The sequence below is a fragment of the Ctenopharyngodon idella genome, chromosome 14, assembly GCF_019924925.1.
Source record: "Ctenopharyngodon idella isolate HZGC_01 chromosome 14, HZGC01, whole genome shotgun sequence".
In the NCBI taxonomy this organism is placed as follows: domain Eukaryota; kingdom Metazoa; phylum Chordata; class Actinopteri; order Cypriniformes; family Xenocyprididae; genus Ctenopharyngodon; species Ctenopharyngodon idella.
In genome coordinates, this window is record NC_067233.1 from 8,065,251 (window position 1) to 8,090,627 (window position 25,377).

General features: G+C 39.9%; 1 protein-coding gene across 9 annotated transcripts in view; it reads left to right on the forward strand.

The window, feature by feature from the left end:
• afap1l1a (actin filament associated protein 1-like 1a) overlaps positions 1–25,377 on the forward strand; it is a 41,494-nt gene that overhangs the window by 1,234 nt on the left and 14,883 nt on the right. For 2 of the 9 annotated variants that reach the window (XM_051859787.1, XM_051859790.1), the window contains exons 1-5: positions 17,799–18,044; positions 22,518–22,643; positions 23,176–23,259; positions 23,358–23,446; positions 24,038–24,164. In XM_051859787.1, coding sequence (XP_051715747.1) covers positions 17,978–18,044; positions 22,518–22,643; positions 23,176–23,259; positions 23,358–23,446; positions 24,038–24,164 — 493 coding nt within the window. In that variant the 5' untranslated portion in view covers positions 17,799–17,977. Of the gene's footprint in view, positions 1–6,290; positions 6,315–17,798; positions 18,045–22,517; positions 22,644–23,175; positions 23,260–23,357; positions 23,447–24,037; positions 24,165–25,377 lie in introns of those variants that run through there. The other 7 variants (XM_051859788.1, XM_051859791.1, XM_051859792.1 and 4 more) reach the window with 5 other exon arrangements.

The window sequence follows — 25,377 nt, forward strand, 5'->3', positions numbered from 1 at the left end:
TCTTGATCTCCTCAAAGTCCTACTGTTTTGATAGTTGCTGTTTTGGCATGGTGCAAGAATAAGAGTGCTGCTTTTCGCTTGTGGCGTTGGCTCTTGTATTTTTCTTTCCCTCACTGACACAATGGGATGAATCTTGCTGGCTCTCTCAGAACAAACCGGCTGCATCTGGTCAGGCAGTGGTCTGGAGACACAGATTGTTGTACATGTTTTTTGTACAGTTCCTCTCCCAATGCTGCTCCCAGCAAAGTTAAACCCCAGTCATCCACCTATTAAAGACTGAGTTTACACAACATATCAAAGATAAAAGGAAAGATTAGTAAGTCTCATGTTTACATCACAGCCTTGTCTAAGCCTAAGGTAATAAATCCAAAAAAGGTAAAACATAATTGTGAAAGATATCATTAGTTATTTTTTGAGAAGTAGAAGAGTTAATAACACTACTGTAGGTGACGCTAAGAGCAAATGCATTTATCTGAGCATGACACACTTTTTGCATGCCACTGTCTTTTGTTTCCATTCTCAACATGCACACTCAGCTCCCCATAAAGGAAAAACTCTCTTAACTCATGACACAATTCCTTAGCCATCTGGGATTGTGTATAGTATCATAAAACGCACAACTTTACACAGTTAAAAACAGGGACAACTACCAGGTAAACACATGCTAGTAATTACAGAGCAAAGCATCTCAGTTTGCATTCAAACTACGTATGTCAACTCTCTTCTACTTTCTCCTGTGACACTGAGTCCATTACCTAAACCAGCAGTATTTCTTTTTGCCACCCTGTTATTAGGTTTCCACAGGTGTATTTCGGAACCACCTGCCTCATCTGTTTCTGCAGAAGGCGAAGGCCGTGTCATCGGTTACTGTTACTGTTTACAAGATACAGTGAAGTTCTTCCTCGTTCCCAGCCATATTCCTGATCTATCAGAATGTGAGTGTTTACACAAACCCAAGGGATGGAGAAATGGAAAAAAAGTACATCCAGCAGACATCCCCTTCAGAGCAAGCATGTTGTTTCTGTCACTATTTTTAACACGTTGTTGCTTAATGTCTCCTCAGTGTGTGGAAATGTGAAGTCTATCATGTTGTTGTTGCTTAAATCAGTTTTAAGGTTCATTTGGATATATTGATTTGGTTTTAAATGGATAGTTTTTCCAGTAAAATGATAATTCTGTCCTCATTTATTCACCCTCATGCCGATCCAAACCTGTATTGACTTACTTTCTTCTGTGGAACACAAAAGAAGATTGTTTTTGTCTATACAATGGGGGTCCAATATTGTTTTGGTCTGACTTTCAATGTATGAACAAAAACAGTCAAAACATTCTTCAAAATATCTTCTTTTCTGATCAGCAGAAGAAAGAAAGTTATACAGGTTTAAAATGACTTGAGGGTGAAGTATCCCTTTTAGGGAACTTTCATTGTCAAGTTTTGAGTTTGGTTTCTGTGACTTTTTCATAGTTTATTGACGTGGTCCGTTTAGTTCACTTAAAGGTTTAGTTCACCCAAAAATAAAAATAATGTAATTTATTACTCACCCTCATGCCGTTCCACACCAGTCTTCGGAACGCAAATTAAGATATTTTTGTTGAAATCTGATGGCTCAGTTGAAATAGTGATGGCCGATTTCAAAACACTGCTTCATGAAGCTTCGGAGCGTTATGAATCTTTTGTGTCGAATCAGCGGTTCGGAGTGCCAAAGTCACGTGATTTCAGCAGTTTAGTTGCTTGACACGCGATCCGAATCATGATTCGACACGCTGATTCATAACGCTCCGAAACTTCAGGAACAAGTCATTTGAAATTGGCCATCACTATATCGTTATTTTGGGTTTTTTTGGCGCACCAAAAATATTCTCGTCGCTTTATAATATTAATATTGAAACACTGTACTCACATGAACTGATTTAAATATGTTTTTAGTACATTAATGGATCTTGACAGAGGGAATTGCAGGCTATGCAGGCCTCACTGAGCCATCGAATTTCAACAAAAATATCTTCATTTGTGTTCCGAAGATGAACGAAGGTCTTACGGGTGTGGAACGGCATGAAGGTGAGTAATAAATCACATTATTTTCATTTTTGGGTGAACTAACCCTTTAATAGATTGGGGGCATTTTAACTTGTTAAAAGATTAGTTCCCTTCAGAATTAAAATTTCCTGATAATTTAAACCAAATTATGGTTTTTGAGGAAAACATTCCAGGACTTTTTTCCATATAGTGAACTTCAACGGCTACCAACGGGTTGAAGGTACAAACTGCAGTTTCAATGCAGCTTTAAATGGCTCTACACGATCCCAGCCGAGGAATAAGGGTCTTATCTAGCGAAGCGATCGGTCATTTTCTAAAAAAAAAAATAATAAAATGTATATACTTTTTAACCACAAATGCTCATCTTGCACTAGCTCTGTGATGCGCCATGCATTACGTAATCACGTTGGAAAGGTCACGCGTGACGTAGGTGGAAGTACCGCGGTAGGGCGAAAAACTCCATCTCAATTTCTCCTCCAACTTCAAAATCGTCCAACATCGTTGTTTTACCTTTTTTTTTTTTTTTTTTTTTTTTGTTGTAAAAGCCGTTTGACTTAGTCTTGTGTGTTCACTTTGTAAACACTTGCTCAGTACTTCCGCCTATGACCTTTCCAATGCGATTATGTATTGTGTGGCGCATCGCAGAGGTAGTGCAAGATGAGCATTTGTGGTTAAAAAGTATATAATTTTTATTTTTTTTTTAGAAAATGACCAATTGTTTCGCTAGATAAGACCCCTAATTCCTCGTCTGGGATCGTGAAGAGCCCTTTGAAGCTGCATTTAAACTGAAATTTGGACCTTCAACCCATTGTTAGCTGTTGAAGTCCACTATATGGAGAAAAATCCTGGAATGTTTTGCTCAAAAACCTTAATTTCTTTTTGACTGAAGAAAGAAAGACATAAACATCTTGAATGACATGGAGGTGAGTAAATTTTTAGGAAATTTTAATTCTGAAGTGAACTAATCCTTTAAGTCATTTGCTCTAATGTGAATCATTAAACTTTGGATGGTTGTGAGAGTAGACTGTGTGTGAACAGAGCATAAGATGTTTCAAGCCAGAGAATCAGGTAGGCGTGAAGGGGACTCTACCTCTCCCCATTGACTCGTTGAGTATGTGGGATTGTCTCTTCATGTAAGAAGCTCCACTGAATCTTGATTATTGTTTCCTTCAGACTGTGAGCATGTGGAAGAGCTTAGGATTGTCAAGAACAAAGATCATTTGTCTTGTAAATCTTATAATGAAACATGAATTTGCACTACCGAGTTCTTGAGATCAGCAAAATGAATAGTAACAGTGTTTTCTTGTTCATGCAGAATCTACAAGCCTGGTCTGGCCTTGATTGTTGTATGTCACGGTTGCAAGTCAGTACAAAGCAACCTGTTCCCTCCGGCTTACGGGAATTCCACTTTTGTATAAATACATGGATATGAGTAAGCAGGATTTAGTGCAATAATGTGACCGTCTGTCAGCCGTCAACTTGAGCTCTGATAGGGGAAATGCAAAGCATGCATGCTTTTGTGATTACAGAGTTGACTTGGCTTACATACATCTTTGTTTGCTTTGACCATTTTACATCTTGGACCACCCATTCAAGCTCTATTGAGCATCATCTGCCTTCTTGCCATTGACAACTCAACCAGCTGAAATGGACCAGACAATGCACACCCTTCTATGGTGGACTTGTGAAGTTCTGAGGTTGCCACAGTGACCATTTGACATTGCTAGGAAACTTTCTGCAAACCACATGCAATGGTCTCATCTGGCAATGAAGAGATGTACAGTACAGCGTGAAGTGAGATTTAAGTATGTGTTGTGTGGTGTAGTGGTTATAAAGGTTGTGGGTTTGAACCCTCATAGGCACACAATTGTGCTTTTGAGCAAGGTAGATAAATTTGGGTTGTTTAAGGTGGTCTGTCTGTTATGAGTGTTTGGATAAAAGCATCTGCTTAATCATTACTTACTTAGTACTCAGTATACTGTGAAAATTGGCAATGCACTTTAAGTTATCTGCCCAGACTGTATTTGTTAACCGTGCACATCTTCATACAGGTGCAGATGGTGTTGGCGTGACTAGCTTGATTTATCTGCCTGGTTCAGAGAGAATGACTGTTAATCAAAGCAGAGTAGCACAGAAGCGACCTACAAAACCTGATTTGTAGCTTGTGGATCTGAAGCTAAATCTTGCTGAATGTGTTACAGTAAATTTATCACTTTTTTATGGATTTGCTTTTTGTTTACTTTGGAATTCGCATTGGTACTAATGAGTTTTGGCTGTTCCAAAACTAAATGAGCTGCCTTCCTATCTACTGCCTACGTTGCGATTGCCTTTTCATAAGTAACTTATGAACTGCAACAATTTACACCAATAGCACCACTTATTTAAAGCACATGAGGAAACTATGATACATTTTTAAATGATGATGAATATAAATTTCACAAGATTTATTTACTGTCACTTTTGATCAAAAAGTAATAATTTCTTTATATAAAAAAGGCGCCATCTCCTGGCGAGACGTGGGAATTCATGCAGCGTGTGACTCTCACAGTGCATTATGGGTATTCTCTAGCCGTTGAGCGTGCATCGGTTGTACGCTCGTTATTGCGGTGCATTGTGGGATTGAATGAGTGCACTCAACATCATCCACTATGGTTTCGGACACCACTACAAATGGATGTCCCCTCAAATAGTGCCCTATTTAAGGGTATAGGGGGTGATTTTGGACACAGCCCAAGTCATAGATCACTATTCCAGAGACACAAAATGGGATCCTTTAAAGAGTTAGTTCACCCAAAAATGAAACTTCTGTCATTAATTACTCACCCTCATGTCATTCCAAACCCGTAAGACTTTCGTTCATCTTCAGAACTCAAATTAAGATATTTTTAATAAAATCTGAGTGATTTCTGTCCATTGACAGCTACGCAACTACTACTTTGACGCTTCAAAAAGTTCATAAAGAGATCGTAAAACTAATCCATATGAATTGAGGGGTTTAGTCCAAATTTTCTGAAGAGACACGATCACTTTATATGATGAACAGACTTAATATAGGCTTTTAATATTCACATATAAGCATTCATCAATTCACACATCAGTTGTGGTAAACATAAGCTCAAGCATGTTTGCTTGATGTGCGAGATCCAATGAGGTTCATTCTCATGTGTTATAGCACGTTTGAGCTTCCGCAAGAACCAATGAGGTGGGGGAGGTGGGGGAGGTTTGACTCAAAGATTGTTTTGAAACAATCTTTGAGTCAGAACAGGGCCCTGTGCATTTAACAGAAAAAAAAAACCCTGCATATTAAAATGCCCACTAGGTTTTGGAGCAGAGAAATGGTATCAGCACTCCACCCAAGCTTCTCAGCTTTGTGTCTGCCTGACAGATAGCAAGAGGTGAGAGGTCAGAGTTTTGCCCTAACTCTTGAAAGTCTTCCCTTTTTCTCTGATATTTTGTGCATACCCAGACACACACACAGACTCCAATTAATATCTCCTCCATGAAGATTCCTGGACAAAGCAGCCAGTCTTTCAGCGGCCACAATAGCGCAGAGGCCTGCACAGTCTTAATAGTGTCAGCGAAACACTACATCTTTTTACCGTGGAAAAAAAATGAGGGCTGAAATAAGGCATAGCTGCAGAGTGAAATCATGGGGGCTTTTGGGCGATAAGTAATATGAATTAGGCTGGCAGGACTGAAGGCATTCTTTGTATTGGAGATGGGCTGACTCACCCTCTTCGTGCCATATGGTGGGGGTTTGGTGTCCGGGCTTTTTCTGGAGCGCTGACCTTCGCGACCAAGCTGTATTAAAGTCAGCGGCTCTCATTTCCACATCCTATCCACTCCTGACCCCTGCAGCTCACCCCACGGCTCTTGGGACAGTGTGCTTTACTGTACTGGTGTGAGTTCCACCACCTGCCTAACCCATTTACTCGCTGCTTCCACTCACTGTTTGTGCCAGGTCTCCATGGCTCAGATGACCTCAGATGGGCCGTTGGGGGATTTCCCTCTGCTCTTTTTCTCTGGCTGATATTAAACAGAGGCACAGACCATAATAAAAAGAGATTAGACACTCTGACCACAATTGTGACCAGATTTCAAACCTCAAGAGTTGCTGCTACTTTGTTGGCGACAGTGTAAAAGAGCCCGTAAGTCTTTGTGGAAACAGATGCTGAGGCTTCAGGATTATTATTTTGACTCCCCTTTTCCATCATGACCCTACAGACACCTCATCTGCTCCCGTTTCGGGTCCCACTTACTCTCAAACCAGATAGTGGTAAGTGATTTGATATCAATCTCTACTGCATTCCCTCTTGCAGTGCAGAATCAGAGAGCACAGTTTTGTTGAATTTTGTTAAACTTGGTGCAAAAAAAAAGGCAAAGATTATGAACAGAAGAAGACCATCTCCATGGTCAAACATGGAGGTGGTCCAGTCTTGTTATGGGGGCTCTTTGCTGTTGCAGAAATCTTGACTGTATAAGGAGATCATGAATTCTTTGAAGTATCAAGCCATTTTGGCAAAGATGGTGATGCCTTCGGTGCAGAGATTGAAGCTTGATGATCAATGGACTTTCCAGCAGGACAGCCGTCCCAAAGTAGACATCCAAATCTACTTAAGCTTGGTTCAGAGATCAATCGTATGATGTTCTTGAGTGGCCTGTACAGTCTTCAGATTGAAATCTCATTGAAAATATTTGGTGGAATTTGTAGAAGCAGTGGTAACATGGAAACCAAAGACTATCAGTGATCTGGAAGCTTTTTCAAGCGAGGAATGGGCCAAGATTGCAGTAGAGAGGTGACAGAAGCTTCTAAGCACTTACAGACAGCGTTTTTTTGGAGGTTATAAAGAATAAAAGATTCTCCACAAAATGTGACTTTTGGGAGTTGAATAATTTTGTACATGTATAGTGCCAGTATTTTATTTTATTTTTTTCATTTTTTATCAACTTTACATTCTCGGAATCACTCAAATTTGTATTAATAAACTTTGTATAATAGTTTTCTGATGCCATTGATGAATTGTTTTCATAAAATTTTGTTCTCAGCAGCAAAATATCTTGCAGGTTAAGGGGGTTGAATAATTTTGATTGCAACTATATGGTCTGGGTGAAACGGTGAGTGAGATTCGCGTAGTGAACATTAGAATAGAGTATGTGAAACACTTTTGCTACATTAAAACAAGGACAGTACACATCCTATTTTCCATGATATATGGCCTTATGTGTGCCTCTCATGCTTACACAGTACAAAACGCACACAAACAGAGGCCTGGCAGTGAGGACCCCCAGGCAAAGGGGTTTATAAAGAGGAGCGAAGGGGAGTGTTAACATAAAAGCTTCCTGCTGCCCACCGAGCCAAAATCCTGCCTTCAAAGCTAGTTAATGCTTAAACAGGTGAGTGGGAGTTTCAGGGTCCATAACTCTGCGGCTGTGTGTAGATATAAGAAGCACTGTGACCTGAGGGAGGCCCCGGCCTAATGGCCAACTCCCCCCTGCTTCCTTCGAGCAGCAGCCAAACCCCATCACTGAGGCAGGGGTCATTAACCACAGCGGCTCCCCCTACAAAGCACTGCAGCATTAAAGATGGGCTCTCATGTTTTGCCTCTATCTGTTTATTTTACTTAGTGTCCTCAGTGAGTGTTTGGAAGGCTCTGAAGTGTGCAAGATTGTTTTTCTTGAAGCTATTTATCCATGAACATGCTTTAGTGTGAACCAGCTAAGGGGGTCTGGCGTTAATGTTAATGTTGATGATATACAATAATTGCATTTTGACATAGCTGGTCTATGAACAAAACAGAAGAGTTCATTTTTGAGTTCTCTAGCTAGAAAGCTGAAAGCTTTCAAAACAAGAGATTGTGAGCAAGAGAATGCAGTTTTGCCTTCAATTGGATATCAGCTGTGTTTGTGTGTGTGTGTGTGTGTGTGTGTGTGCACGCTGCTTCATTTTATGATAACCTAAAGCATGTTCTCATCTGTCATAAAGCAGCAGGAGTGACATGTAATTTCCCTTTTTCCACACAAATGTGCTCAGGCTTTAAGACAGTATATGAGTCAGATCTCAGAGAGAATTATAAGCTAAGCTGTTCCACATGTTCACCTGCTACTTCTCTGCAGTCTCTCATTGTGTGTGTGTGTGTGTGTGTGTGTGGTTTAAGGTGCAGTGATAAGGGGAAGGATTTGTTATTTTGTTCCATATTGTGGATATAGTTTCAGATATGGGTAGTTAAAGGGATAGTTCACCAAAAAATGAAAATTCTGTAATTATTTCCTTACCCTCATGTCACTCCAAACCTGTTTGACTTTTTTCTTCTGTGAAACATAAAAGAAGATTTTTTAAAAATGTTCAAAATATTTTCTTTGTGTTCTGCAGAAGAGCTAAAGTCATACAGGTTTGGAATGACATGAGGGTGAGTAAATGATTTTCATTTTCAGGTGAACTATGTGTGCAGCTTTTTATCTTAACTTGCTTCCTCCTGTCTCAGCGTAATGTAAAGAGACAACTAGAAGTCATCCGGTTGATTTCCCAGAGTGTAAACTATGTTAATCTGTTTGTTTGAGCAGTCTGACATGTAAAGTTCTTGCTCAACCGATGGACTGGGTTTAGGTCGGGAGTTCCCATTTAGTGGTTCATAAAAGAAATAATGATGACTGACACATTCACAAATAATTTTTTGTTCATTAATTGTTTGATCTGAGTGATTTGTTAATAAATCGAACTGATTAGGTTGTCAAGTTGAACTCATTGGCAAAAAGTTGGCATAAAATGAAAATTCAACCTGTCTATTCTCTTATGTATGCTATGGTGAACGATTAATTCATGTATATCTCTTGATTTTTTTTAAAAATTTGTTTTGACCTCATAATTTTTGTTTTTAATTAAAATGTCCTAACTCAATCTTCCGGTGAAACAACAAACTTCTTTCTGGTGAAGATACTTCACTTTTTACGCATACACGAGGATCAGCGTACAGTGCACGTGACACGAATTTCATCGTCAGAAGAGTACGCACAGGTCGCACATGAACATTTAATTTTTTTTGTAGTAATTAGTTTATCCACATGGTGGCAACCGTGCCCTGGGGGCGTCGATTCACAAGGTAGTCGAAGAAAACCTAAATACAGACCGGAACGCATTTATGCTACAGCGACAATGGAGGCCTATTTGGGCCCTGTCCCAAATGGCACCCTAAACCCTCACGGTCTTCCTCTGAGTCTGCACTTTCACGACGTAATGCCGCTTTGACTGCCGGGTAAAGTCCTCCGCGTAGCTCACAGAAGAAGTGCGCATCGAGGGCGCATAGCAGCCGCAAAGGGGGCGCTCATGAGCAGCCTTCTTTAAGCTTAAATGACGAATGGGACACCCTAAGGTCTTGTGGACTTAACGGACATGCGCACGCAGCGGCCATTGTAAGTCCACAAGAGGTTAGAAAGTACCCTCATTTGTACAACTCTAGCATGAAAGAATACAAATATATTTACATGGGTTGTAACTCGTGGCGAGAGATTGCTCAAAACTGCACATGCGTAGAATGCCTGTGTACGCGTACAAGTCAAGAGAAGTAGACTTTGCAAGGCTGTGTGTTTGACTGTGCGTACGCATAAAAAAAAAAAGTATACCAAGGGCTTTATGCTCCAGTCATTAAGTCCACTTAAACCCCGCCCCTTCGCCTGTCTGTTTGTCACACAAAGCTTCAGAAAAGTTGGAATATAGTGCGCAAGTTACTTTTGTATTGCTTTCATGCTCTATTCCCTCCCTATTCTAGCTTATGTTACTCTAAGCAATGTATGAAAGTTGTATTGTAAGCACTTTTTGCCCATTTTGCCCACTTTTTGCCCATTTGCCTCTTGTCTAATTGCCTCTTTACGATGATTCGCTTGTTGTATTCCTCACTTGTGAGTCGCTTTGGATAAAAGCAAAGTCTGCAAAATGAATAAATGTATCCTTTTTGAAGCTCTGAAGCTTCACTTCCCATTTATTGTAATTGCATGGAAAAGAGCAACTTGCACATTCTGCAAAATATCTTCCTTTGTGTTCCACAGAATAAAGAAATTCATACAGGTTTGGAAAGACATGAGGGAGAGATGAAGAATTTAAGTCAGAATGACATATGACAGACAGGGGGAAAATAACAAACCAACCTGGATAAGAAGTTGGAAAATGAATGTACATAGTGATGAGCAAAATACTGTCTCAGAATTTGATTCAATATTATGTCATTCTGTGGTCTTATTGGGGAAAAAAACAATAATTCTTTTCATCAGTATAGCCCCTGCCACACTCTTCTGAATCTTTGTTTTTGTTTCTTATGAATTGTTTTCTTTTGACTGAATATGAGAGAAACAGTTTAGTATGTGTTAACAGATGTCTATGTGTGACTGTAACATTCGACAAGTACTGTAACTGCTGTTAACAGGCTCTGTAATTCATGGCATGCACCCAAATATGTACTTCCAACCACGGTGTCCCATCAGACCAGAGGCGTCTCATGCAAACATCAATATTCCAAGGTGTCCAAACAAATGAGGTTTTGTGTTTGTTATCTCTCATTGTGGGAATTCTAGTGTGACATCATCAGTATATGTGTGCACGAACTCGCTCGCTTCCCCCATGGAGCTTTGGACACTGATGATCCGAGTATGTCTGGAATTCTGAGGGAGATTTTCATTGCTGAATGTGGTTAGGAGAGGATTGTTGCATCGTCACTCCATCCAGGCACCCTGATGTTAGTATCAATTCAGTTAGATTGAGATAAGATGGTTCACTCCTTCACCTTTATGAGTCACAGCGATGTTCATGATGTACTTCACATTCCAGTAACAATCTGTCTTCTGTTATGAATTCTTAGGTTATGAACAAGAATTGACAGATTGATGCGTTGGATTTGAGACATCACTGTACATATCTCCTCTGAGTCAATTTTCGATCACGCAAGGTGGTGCATCAGATCGGTGGGGCAAATAAAACATCCTGAAACAGCAAACATCTGTTGCACCACAGGATATCCATATTTGATAACAGCTGGGTGGTTTGTGTTGGAAGGGCCTCCCCTGCTATTGACTTTGGGAGCATTTTGCCTTTGTGTCATCTTACAAGCTATATTCGAGAGGGAATGAGAGGCCTTCTCGTAATGCCCTCCAATGTATGTTATTTATTATGGAAGAATTGTAGATGTTGCAGTTTTGTTTTTGTATTCCTGCATGTACTGTATGTGTTGGCGAATGTATTTACAACCAGAATTGTGTTTTCAGTGTGACGGTAAGGGCTCCATGTGTGTGTGTCTTTGGAAAGGTCAAAGGTCAGAGTGCTTCATCACTGTATTGTTGTCTCCTGTATCTCAGCCAGACAACCGTCTGCAGAGTTCAGTCAGGCCTTGTCACTGGGTGTGAGCAATGATCTGATCTACTCTGGCAGTGATTTGGCAGTTTAAAAGTGAAAAAGGACATGTTGACTTGCCTGAGAAACTAGAGGTCTTTGTGATATAGCTTACATAATGTCCCCACATAAGACTCCGCTAAAGACTTTGCATCACTTAAAAACACCCACAGCTATTTTTACATTTCCTAAAGATAACTGGAGGGTTGCCACACTGTGAAAAGGTTGCCACACTGATGATAAGGTGTCTCGGGTGGTTACCAGGATGTTGCTACAGTATGTAGTTTCTAAGTCGTTTGCTCATTCATTATCATTCATTGTTTTAGCACAACAAGTGAATGAAAAAGTTCTGTAGCAGCATTTAAAGGTTGTTTAATAACTGTAAAAATAAATTAAATGTAGGAGGCAATTGACTGTTCACGAAGACCCGCCCACTTTAGTTACTGTTGCTATGTCTGACAAGCCATGCCGCTCTCACGCAACACATGTTCTCATGCAGTGAAAAATACATCGCAGCGCAAAGACAAGGCGTCGACAGACAAGGCAGAGCACACTACTTTTGATATGATACAAAGTCTCAAATTTCAATTCAATTTTCGTTTTTAAAGAAATTTAAACAATAAATACATCTTTGTAGCTCTTTAATGTGTCGTGACAGATCACCATAGTGCCTCAGTTCAAGCAGCTCGTGAACAGATCACCTCTTCCGACTAGTTAATTTATAGCATCAAATAAACATGAATAAACATCAGAAGGAATGTTGTTTCAACCGCGGAAAGACGCAAGTAGAAACCATTTTTCAAGTTCAAGTTCACAACGTTAATCTACTAACTCCCCTGACTGCTTTGTCGGACATAATGGTGGATTCGGCGTTATGATTGGTTAGACTGCCTGTCAATCAAACTTCCGGCGAAGGGTCGATTTCTACAATGTAGAAAAAATATACACTACCATTCAAATTTTGTTTTTGAAAGAAGTATTTTAGGCTCACCAAGGCTGATTATTTGATAAATGCAGTAATACAGTAATGTTGTGAAATATTATTACACATTAAAATAACTGTTTTCTATCCTAATACATTTTAAAATGCAATTTATTTCTGTGATGCAAATGCAGCATCATTACTTCAGTCTTCAGTGTCACATGATGATCCTTTTAGAAATCATTTTAATATGCTGATTTGGTGCTTGAGAAACATTTATAATTGCTATCAATGTTAAAAACCGTTGTGCTGCTTCAGTTTTGTGCAGTATAGTTTTTATTTAAGGATTCATTCATGAATAGAAAGTTGAAAGCATTTATTTGATAGATATATACACACACACGCACATGCACACAAACAGTGTACACAGTACAAATGTAAAAGTCTCTACTGTCACTTTTGATCAATTTCATACATATTTGCACAGTAAAAGTACTAATTAAAGCTGCAGTCCTTAACTTTTTTTGTACATAACCAGCCAGTGTGTAAAACTATCTCCTTATCTTAGCCCGATTCACAACGGTAAGCTTGTAATAATGTGGTCTAATTCAAATGGTACTGGTAGGTTTCTGCGGGAAATTCAAACACGCCGCCGTTCGTCTTTGCGCCATTGCGTCACGTCTGTGTTTACATAAAGAAGGAGTCCCAGCTAGTTGGCTATATTGCATGTGAGGATGCTTCAGGTGACGGATCATTTATAGCCTTTTCTCACAGCAGCTGGAATAATTAAACTTATTTTGATGGCGGATTGTATGTTATGACAAATTAACTGTACAGAAATTGAAATCTACAGGTAACACTAAATACATGTAGTCACGCAATGCTGATGTTGTTAACATTTACAATTTGAGAAGATGACATTTCAGATGACATTTTCTGGTGAAAATTCTTAATACGGTCACACTTCCAAGACTACAATCTGTGACTCCGAAGTACAGTATCCACCAGTGCAGTGACTAACAGCCACACATTCTCCTCAAAACATTAGATTCATCCGCACTGAGGAGCCGTGCTGATGCACAACCCACGTTAAGATGATAATTCCGCAAATAACTGCAATTGCAGGTTTCAAACAGAGATGGCGACAAAGAGGCAAACGGTAGTGTACATGAATTTTAATCAAAGCACAAATGCAATATTTCAAGCTAAATTCAGTATTAACAGAATTTATTGATCTGTGTCGCTGCATGTTGATATCAGTTATACTGAAGAAATTATTCAAAGTCTTGTGCATGCGTATAAAACGCACTTCTCCAACCCGGCAAAGTTTACATGCCACGTTTCAGACTAGTGAATAATAGACAAGTGAGTAGTTGCTCCCTCACTGTTCAGGATGCTTCAGAATGTGATGCAATTATGACTCAATCTGTATGTGGTTTCAGTGATCAGATTATGATACTTGGGCCCGGTTTCACAGACAGGGCTTAGATTAAGCCAGGATTAGGCCTTAGTTCAATTAAGGTATTTAAGTAGCTTTTATAAACGTACCCTAGAAAAAAATCATTACTGGTGTGCATCTTGAAACAAAACAATAACACTGGCATATTTTAAGATATGTCAGTGCAAGTTCCTTTCAGTTGAAACAGCTCAAATATGCATTTTAGTCTAGGACTAGCTTAAGCATTGTCTGTGAAACCGGGGGATCGTGTCCTATGTTTATACCTTTATTTAGCACTGACTAATTAATACCAGGTGTAAACAGAGTCAAAGTAGTATTGATGGTTGCCTTCGCAAACATTTAAATTCTGAGAAGGATCATTAGTATAGACAGCTGAATCAACAGAACTACTATAATGAACATACTTAAGTATAATAATTGTGGTTTGAATGTATCATCTGATAACTTAAAGCGCAGAAGAATGGCTTCTCTTGTCTCGACCGTCTTTTATCTCTAGTGCCAGGCTGTCTAGCAACAGGTCTGCAAAGTTTAACTGCACAAACCTTCAGCATCTCATCTGTCTCGCAAGATGTAACATGCCCTCAGGAACCGCAACTGAGAAATGGACAGAAAAGGGTCCCCTTTCAGTGGCGAGGAGATAGAACTGCTGATACGACCAGCTTATCTGCACAAAAGTGTTTGTGTTTTTTTTAAAAAGGCACACGTGTCGGTGTGAGTGGGTTTTGAGCTATTCAGCATGTCAGATCCTGTCGAGTGGTCTTAGATTTTGCCTGTGGCTTTGAGTAATGTCACTGTGAACATGTGCTGATGTGTGTCTGTGCATGTCAGCACCCGACTCCTCTCTGGATGGGTGAACACAATGAAGAGAACTAGACTCCCTTCTCTTCACTTGAGCACACCGGTAGAATGGCTCTTTTGTGCGTAACATACAGTCTCTAGGGGCACTGTAACATAACGTAGGGAGTAGTTACAACCTGTTCACTTAGAAGAGACTGCAGGCAGACAGATACAAATCAGCGAGTGTCTCATAAGGATCAAAAGGCAGGTTTTTGATGTTATAGGCCTAATACTTTTGTCTATTCCAGTTTAATGTGCTTAAAAATAAAATAGTCAATTCATTTTCCACAAAATTCTCATTTTCAGAACCAACCCAATAAAGCAACTTGGCTCAAAAAATAACGTCAGTTTTTAAAATAGAAAATAGATTGGCGGGACTAAGCCAATGTATTTTCGACCAGTGGCATACTGGGAAGTGTTTGGAAACCTGTTTGAAAATGGTCATTATTACTGCAATTTAGTGCTACAAAAATAAATAAATAAATAAATAAAAATAATAAAAACACTTTATTACAAGAGAAGTATGAGATTAAAAGGCATATTTTCCTCCAAAAAACTGAATTCACATATTTCTAAGGCCCTATTTACACTAGTTCGTTTTCGTTTCAAAACGCATAAGTTTGCTACGGTTACGCCTTTCGTTAAAGACGCAATCTGTATTTTTCGCCGCTAGGGGTCGCTAACCTCTTTAAGACAATAACAAAGGCGTAGATTGGTGACGCAGTGAATGAGCGTGGAATTGTGGAACTTGACGTCATGCCGATGGATCTAATAATGTTTATGGGGAAATAATGTTTTTGGATGAGTGAGTGAGTGCATTCATGTTTTTAACATGACTGTGGTATGAAGCAGGGCGTGGCCGAGAATCGCGACACGATTGTCAATAAGAGACAGATATCAGTGCCACACGCGAGTCCCAGGGGATAGAAAGGAATGAGGACATATCATTCTACCGAACTACTCGCAAAGCTGAAATACTACTAATACAGGTCAGCTTATTTGACGAATTAAAATTGTGAGGTAACGCAGCACCGTTTCACTTGGTCTAACGTTAACTTACGCTATCATACTAAACTGCATTTGAGTGTGTTGAAATTTGTAATGTTATTCTATGTATTAGTTTATTGGCTGTATGAGACTAACAGTAAGCTAGATCAACATTATATTCTAACATTTCATCGTGTTATAATGTTAGCTATATAACATTGATTCGTCTTATGTACATTTGCTCACCTGCCTAATAACGTGAAAGAGCGGCATCTCTGTCAAGTTGAAGTCTGTCACAAGGCTCTCGCCACCTCGAAAACACCACGCCGATATTGATCCTCGTTTTATTTCTCCTTTTGTCCCTAAGTTTGCTTGCCATGGTGGTCCATTTGAACGAAACAACAACAGCGTGCCACTAGACCTTACGCAGCTGGCCGCTTCTGTTGCCATGGTTACTGTGCAGCACAAGTGGAAACCAGGGATAACACGGATATTACGTCATTGACAGGTGACAAGTGACAAGGGAGGGACGGGCACTATTCAAAATTGTGAATTTCTCTGAATTTACAAATTCTTGGAAACATTTACGATAATGTAAGTACACAATTGAACGAAATATATAACACTATGCAAGTGTTTTTTGGATATTTTACTATAAAAATATTACATATTGTGCCTTTAACAGTACGCTGTTGATTTCGAACGCTGCAGACCCTGTTTTAGTTGAAAGCGCCAGGGTTGTATTTCAGTATAAATGGACCAAAACGGAGACTTTTGAAAAGATGGTGTAGCTGCCCACGTTCGCTCTGCGTATCCTTGACGACCGTGTAAACAATAACATGGAGACTGAGGCCCCGTTTACACTAGTGCGTTTTTGTTTTAAAACGGCGACCCCGGTGTTTTCAAACTAAAACAGGGTCTGCGGTGTTTTCGAAAGTCTCTGTTTTCGAGGTTCGAAAACGCCGGCGCAGTGTAAACGACAGCTGTAACCATAAATTGCCTAAATTATTACATTATTAGCTAACTGCATTCTCTAAATTGTAATGTTGACATGCATTCTCTGTAAAGCTGCTTTGAAACGATATGTATCTTGAAAAGCGCTTTACAAATAAATGTGAATTGAATTGAATTGAACCATAGCAAAACTTATGCATTTTAAAACGAAAAAGCACTAGTGTAAATGGGGCCTGAACTGCAATCTTTGCTGACTTTGTTATCATTTTTAGCAGCCATTGTGCAGTTAAACTCGCATTTTCTTTAATACTGCAGCTACCTACGTGCACAAGAGGCAACTGTTTACACTTGTACGCGCATGTCCAATGTGCATGAATGGTCATGTGACATGCGTTTTCGGCCATGTAGTGTAGACGGAGATCGTTTCTGAAACGCTGTGGAAACGCCAGTGTAGACGAGGATCGTTTTCATTTTAAAACGCAGTTTTAAAACAAAAACACACTAGTGTAAACTGCTCAGGCAGTGCGTTTTCGTTTTAAAACGCATACCTTTTGCTACGGTTACGCCTGTCGTTTACACTAAGTCGGTGTTTTCGCACCTCGAAAACAGAGACTTTCGAAAACGCTGCAGACGCCGTTTTAGTTTGAAAATGGCGGGATTACATTTCAGTATAAACGGACCAAAACGGAGACTTTTGAAAACATTGGCGTAGCTGCCCACGTTCGCTCTGCGTATCCTTGACGACCATGTAAACAATAACATGGAGACTGAACTGCAATCTTTGCTGGCTTTGTTGTCATTTTTAGCAGCCATTGTGCAGTTATAATAAATAGAAATTGCCAAATTGTTGGTAATTGATGCAAAAAAAGTTTTTTTGGTCAGTTGTTGATTTTCAATACTAATGTATTTTACCACTATTTGTTTCTTTTAAAATACATCTATCTTGCGATGAAAATTGCCATAGGTGCTGGTATGGCAATAAAAACAAAATAAATAAATTAACTGTAAAATTGTCTTTAAAAAAAAGAAGTCTTTGGTTTAAAGGACAGTGGAAGAGTGCTGGTAAGGACTGTTGATCTCCATACTCTCCCCTGTGGGGGATGGATGTGTGTATTTACTCAAGGCCTATCCCAGGTGCTATAGAACCCCACCGAATTAGATCAGGACTTGGTGCCTCCCCTTACTTCACACACACAGTCATCAGTGAGCACCCCACCCCCAGACACACACATACACACACACACCAACAGACCAGAAAGGGAGGATAAATTCCCCTGCTATCCCTCAGTCAATTTTAATCTAGACACAGGAAAGAAAGTGATAAATGTGAAGGAAATGTACCTTGAATGAGTCAGTTTATCAGCTGATTCCACCACTCTGGATTGCTGTGACTTGTTCAACAACTGTATGACTCTAGTTGTCTCAGGAAAGGAGATGGTGGGCCTGGCAGTCTCCTCCTCAGCAGCTGTTTCTGGTAGGTGTTTTATTACTCGCATGTTTGTCTTTTTTCCTTGGGAACTAGATAATTGTATTATCGAATAGCTTTCACATTTGTCTGAATGATTTCCATACAAGCTAAAGTGAAACGTATTGATTAGTTTTAGTTAAATGTAGTTTTTCCAACTTGAATTTAGCATAATAAATCCATCAGCAGTTGTAAGCCAGTTCATAGGCATTTTAGTTGTTGACTTTGTATATTGTTTTACGAGTAAATTTCTTTAGTAGCATCACACATAAAATTATCTTTACAAGTTTTAACAGGTGTTGTATTTGTTGTCTAAGCAAAATACGCTTGTAAAATAAAATTTCACCAAGGTGTTTAGAGGTTTCTTGAGGAGTGCTGTGGTTTTCACAATAGAGTATACATTACTATTTCTGGTAGGTATCTTAAAGCTCTTTGGCTGCACTTTTAATGAGGTGAGGAATGTTTCTTTGCTTTGCGGCAGTGTGTGAGGTGCTGAGTGCTAAAGCACTGGTGCAGTTCTGGGAAACCGCCCCGTTGTCCTCTAAAAACATAGCTTTCAACGCCAACTTCACATTCTTCAACATGGCTTTTAGATTATGTTGAAACAATACGACTGTCAGGAAAGTGCTTTCAAGTGAGCGAGAAAGAATAATAGATTATCAACTCTGATTTGCCTGCACAATCTCGCAGACAGAGATGAAAACATCTCGTAAGGGGTCGATCCAAAAGAAAGCATCAAACATCCCTGCCATCAGGAGAACCTGCAGATTAACTTGGTCCGGCTTTGAGCGCCGGTGTGGATTTCTGTGTTCGCACTATGCTGTTTTGATGTGGTATTATCAGAGAGGACCACATGTGCTGCTCTCTGGAGGGGAGTGGGCACGTAGCCCCGTGTTGTGCTTGGCTTTGGAAATGACCCTCCACAGGTGCAGCTCAAGATAAAGAGAAGCGCAAATGTGTTTGATCTTATGTAAGAGCTTATCTCTGTTGGAATCATGTATGCTCCGTTGCGCTCATGTTGGTTTAAGATGGTCCTAACTGCCCTCAGACTTTGTTCATTAAGATTTCCAAATCTCATTTGTAACTTCACCTGACTCTTGTGTTCTTAAATACACCAAAACATAATACATATCCAGAACAACTGATGACATTTTAGTTGAATAAAACTGAACTTGATTCATACTAATTTCCATTGCTGGTGAACATCTTTCTATGTTGTTCCATCAGGTAGAACAGCATATCAAACTAGCACTAACTAGCATCAACCTGGCTAAACCATACAATTCTACCTGTTAACAAGTGTTTCTATGGTTTAATGAAGCCTATTCTGTTATTATTTACTATTATAAAATTATATCATCAGCTTGGTTACATTTCCTGTGACTTCACAAAAGAGTTATGCCAACTTCAACATCATGTGATACTAACACATTTACTATGCTGACTCTTATTCTTGCTCTGCTCTTCAAACTGAACTGCGTATGCACTGCTTTTTAACACTACATTCTTCAAATAATTTGCCAAGTGTGCACATGTAGCGTATCTGGGACATTGTGCCACTTTAGTTGCTACCCAACTGTGTCTTCTGGAGAAGGTCATGGTGAGGGCAACACGTAAAGTTAAACTCAGGCTTTTTGTGATCGCAGGGGCCTTGTGTCAACAAGTCTGAATAGAGAAACACTCAAACTTACACACCGGTGGGAGTGCCTGTAAGGCAGCTGGGGATTCGATGAAAGGAAGTGAGATGTTTTGCGGTACATTAGTCAATAACAAAGGTTCTGCAACTGTAGTGAATCAAAGAAGAAGAAAAAACACTCTTGTCAAAGCAGCAGTATGCTGACCCAAATTTCAGATGAGTAATTTCTGTGTATGTGGGTGTAAGAATGTGTTTGTGTGAATTAGAGTATTTGTGTTTCTTTGTGGCTTTTAAACTCCTCACCTTCCCCATGGAGAGATGTGATCCTGAAGCGTTTTGACATTTTCTGGACCACAGCACAATCTGACTAGAAGCACATCATTCATTAAGGTTTCTCAGGGGGATGTGGAAGAGGGTGGTGGCCGTTTATGTACAACAACACGAAGCACAGAGGAAAAAAGAGAGACAAGATGAGAGGCTGAAATACTCTCATATCTACTCGAACTGTACCATCACACATTTTTCTATACATTCAGATGTTAACTCCTAAGCTTGTTTATGTCATGATATCTTACACAGTTTGGACCGACTTCAATTCCAAACTGGAGTATAGCCATAAATGTGCAGAATATTAAACTGAAAAACAAATGGTCTTATTGGGGAATTAGAAGTAATACATTCAGCAAGTATGCATTACATTGAACAAAAGTTACAGTAAGCAAGACTTTTACATCATTAAAACTGAAAATGAGATAATTGGTTTCCACAGACGCATTAAGCAGTGCAACCGTTTTCAACACTGATGATAAGAAATGTTTCTTGAGCACCAAATCAGCATATTAGAATGATTTCTGAAGGATCATGTGACACTGAAGACCGGAGTATACCATAACGACCCCAGAATTTTAAACAAGAGTGTATATAATATTATTAGCTTATTCTGAGCTTTTACACTTCTAATTCGTGACCGGTGTTTTGCTCTATCCCTTGCGTTTCTGCATTCGTCAATACGTCACATTGTAAATATGGATATTTTTCCTAAAAAAAAACAAAAAAAAACATCGCTTTACTTCAGAAGGCCTTTTTTAACTCCCTGGAGCCGTATGGATTACTTTTATAATGGATGGATGCACTTTTTTGGGCTTCCAAATCGTGACCCCCATTCACTACCATCATATAGCTTGGAGCAGCAAGGATTTTTTAATATAACTCCGATTGTGCTCGTCTGAGAGAAGATAGTCATATGCACCTAGGATGGCTTGAGGGTGAGTAAATCATTTTTGGGTGAACTATCCCTTTAACTGGTCATTTGCTCTGGCTATTCTAGCTAGCTAGTCTTCACCAGGATTCATATCTTTTTTTGTCACTTCAGCATTTTCCCTCTCTGCTTTTGAGGGAATTCCATACTTTAGTATGCATTACTCATGGAGTATCTGACAGATGAAGTTGAATCTTGACCCACCACACCTGTTAATATCAATATTAAACCCACAAGCCCTGAGGTGGATACTTTGGCTCAGTTGACCCTCTGTCCAAGCCAGATTGTCCAGCTGTGTGATGGACATGGATGATCAGCCCTGTTCACACTCCCTCTCTCTCCAGTCTTCTGTTCATGATCAATGTGGCCCCGGTGTTGATCATGAGCTCATATCCACAGGGGCAGGAGGTGTTCACATGGCTTGATTACTTTTCTTAAACAAAACAGTCTTTCCACATCAGCAAACCTCCTGCCTGGGCACACGCTGCCTAGGGTCGCTGACAATCTGTTTTTTATTGTTTCATGCTTTTTTTCATTCTTCAAAACATACTTGCAGTCCAGGTTTTTGGTTGGATGTTTTTACTAATTTGCTGACTGTGCATTAGCTCAAACTCATAGACTCAATATTAGTAGTAGCGGGTCATTAGTAATGGGTTTGGGAGTGAAAATGTGGTTTAGCTAGCGTGTAACACTGTGTGAACTTCAGTTTGTGGGCGGCAGTGTCTGTTGAGATATCCTAGGGATGTCAGCCCATCTCCTTCCTATTAAAGCTCCTCACATAGACTCAAGGCAATGTCATTGAGCCCTTTTCTCTGCATAATCTAGACATAAGAGACCAGAGGTTAACCCACTGTCTTAACTTGTCTTAGGGGAGTTTAGATGTCAGGCTGTGAATGTATTTATTGGGTTTGGACCCTCCTCTGATGCTCTCTGTGAGCTTGCTAGGTGGGATGGGACGCTTGCCACAGATCAGAGGGTATGCCTTTGACTCTACACAGGGGTTTTTGGTTTCTTCAGCAGGGCGTTTTTTATCCCACAGAGACCTGGATGAGAGCTTGAGATTCTCAGCATGAAGTTTTGAGCTCCAAACCTGTTGCAATTTATAATCCTGCTGACCTGTCATCTTTCCCCCCTGCCCATAACTCATATTGTCCACTGACATGTGTGTCCATACTGAAGACACTCAGTGGAATATCATGTTACAAAGAGCCATGCATCTAGATCTTTTGATTCAGTCTTCCCAGCTTTACAAGCTTTTGGGAGTCAGAGATGGATGATTGATGATGAAGACCAGAGATGATCTCGAGCCTGCTATCCCCTCTTCTGAAAAGGGTCAATGACATATATGAGTGTCCACAATGAAGTAAAGAAACATTTTTTGAAAATCTAGGGTTAAGGTTGCAAAGTTCTTAGTTCTTACGCTGCATTCACACGGGGCGTCAGCGTCAATGCTTGACGGAGGGCCTGTCTGAAGCTTGAGCTGTGAGATGTGTTGATGGTTGGTCTAATCAATTTGTTGTTATGACAAACACTTACAATTGTATAGTCTGGTCTTTATTGACCTCTAACCCTGAGCTTTGACCTTCAGCAATGGAGCTTTTGGTGACGGAGTTGAATGTGCTGTTGAAGCTGTTGGACCATGAGACCCTGAGCTGTGCTACAGAAGAGAAGAAAACGGCCGTGAAAAACCTTCTGAGACAACTTCAGCCCTCAGGTAAATATCTAAATCAGTTTCTAATGGTTATTATCTGGTCCAGGCTGAGTTTAGTGGTTGGACCATGAGCTGGTTAACCTTGAAGTCCATTGATGTCCAATCATGCTGCCAGAAAGCCACCTTTTTGCAGAGTTTAGGATTTATGCAGGAAAAATAATCCCTATTGTAAACCATTTTGGTTAGCTTAGTTAGATCTGGTAGACCGCCTTGGATAAGGCTTTTAGTCCCAGTGGTCTCATCAGATTGACCACATTAAGCTATGACCTGTTTTTTTTTTTGTTTTGTTTTTTTTGTCCAGCAGGGCACTGCACAGATATCACAAATTAACTCAGAAAACATCATGTCTGACAGAGAACCAATAGAAAATATGCTAAAGACAATTTAGACAAAGAAGAAACCCATTGGACTAGAATGTGACAAGACTAGAAGGATAAACATCAACCATGTATCTCTCATAAATGAGACTGGAAAAGCTTTTGGCAGTTGTTCTACATACATATGTTTTCTCTTTTCTCATACTCGTTCTTTGCAGTCACTGGAAAAGACTATATGTACATGAACACCTCAGCATACAGAAACGGAACCAGCTTTGTCGAATCTCTTTTTGATACGTTCGGTAAGTGGGGAGTATTTATGAGATTTACGTCTCTCAACATCCTCCATTGTTTTGGAGTAGGCTATTATGCTCATAAATACGTTTGGACATTTCTACAGATTGTGACCTCGGGGACCTGAAAGTTGAAATAGAGGATCAAAAGAAAGAGCCAAAGACAAACCACACCGAACACACTGTCTCCAAGCCAGTAAGAAATCTTCCCTCTGAGGATTACCCACAATGCTCTGCTCCTTAGACCTAATGCTAATATATAGTGCATCATTAACCCTGATGTCAGTGTGTAATAAGGGCTGTGCTCTGCGACGCTGAGATACGGCTGGAAGATTAATCATGCTGCAGTGAAACCTGCTCTTCTCTTTCCAGATGCATTGCACTTTCAGGGCCAGGCTGTTATCTTTAAGTCACGTCACCATCAGCCCTTCACCGAGGTTCCCACAGAGCCTATCTGTTATTAAAAGAGCGCACTCTTCCAGCAGTCATATTTTTCATTGTGTGTGTTAAGTGTGTTTGTGTGCCATTATTAGCACAATAGTCCTGCATGGCCAGTATCTGATGTATTTCTCAGCTGTCATCCATGTGGCATGTGGGTTTAGCTTTTGATTGGATGCAGCAGTCACATATCATTTGTTACTGGAGTAACTTGCCGAGTGATGGAACGGAGCCACATAACTTTGCGATATTATGAGGACTCACTGAAAAGCAGATGTTAAGTGTGAATTAATGTGATGGGGCAGACAGATGGAGTAAGTCATTGTGTTTGCCACATTTTTTTGACCAGAGCACAACGGGCTCGCCACCCCCCCTACCCAACACGCCACCTCCAGAGGATTACTATGAAGAGGCCGTGCCACTCAGCCCTGGAAAGATGCCAGAATATATTACCAGCCGCAGTGAGTCTCGTTGCTGTATGTCCGTTGTTTGGAAAATTTTACATGGTATAAATAAATTTATAATATACAAATAACTTGGAGAGTGATCGATGTTACAACTTTGTGTTCTTTCAAGAGTCAGAGTTTTGATGATAGATCACTTGAAGTCAAAGTTAATTGTAGTTTTACTTCCGTAATAGGACACATTTTTGAATAAAACAGTATATTCAACAAGAAAAGGTATTTCTTTCATCCATTAGGAAATGATCGGATTGTAAAAAGTGGATGTTACATTCCAGAATGGAACTATGCTCAATGCAAAGTTACAAAAACTTTGTTTAAATATAGCTGCAAGCAGCAATGACAGGCCCAAGCCCCGGTGGCACCACCACCCCAGTGGCTTCAGGGCAACTGTGCACAATGGGCAATATGCATTTAATACGGGTAAATGTAAAAAGACTATTTTAAAATTATTTGAATGTGCCACATTTACAATGGCATTAATTTAATCCCTCGCCATGGCAACACCGTTCAAGATATCCAATATTATTTCGCAATTCAACATCTTCAATGTCTTAGCACCAACTTAAAAAATGTTGGTGTGAATTGTACAAACCCTCTAGGACAGTGGTCGCCAACCCATCGATCGCGATCGACTGGTAGATCTGTATCACTGTCCCAGTAGCTCCTGAAAATAACAGAAATATGAGTACAAAAAGACATTTCTCCAGTCTTTGTACTGTATTTTTGTATCAATTTCTATGTTATTTTCTGAAGCTACTGGGATAGTCATAAAAGTAAATAGCCCACATCATGTCTGTAAACGGCCATTAGGCCAAAGATGCTGAAGACGGACGCAAAGAGAAGAAAATTCTGTAGCAGGCAGAGCAGCTCACTGTTCACGATGCTCGAAATATAGGAAGAAAATATCAATATTGAATTGGGGGTGAGGGGTTATATGAATGTGTCTCTGAAGGGAACTTACTGTCTTCAGAAAAGTTTCGATGGCAATGGCATTTTATTTCCCTCTTACCTCCGAATAAAGTAGATATTTATAAGTGCAGTGCTGCTTTGTTTACAGCGGTAACCAAGGAAACGCTGTATCACTGCTCTCATAAGCACCACCTGCTGTCATAGAGTGAATCTGCGTCTCATTCAGCCTGTCTGCTGTTTTTGTTTCATGATTTTTTTTTTTGTATGTAGCATGTAATTTCACAAAGATAAAGTCAGACCATTCTATTTTTGCTTT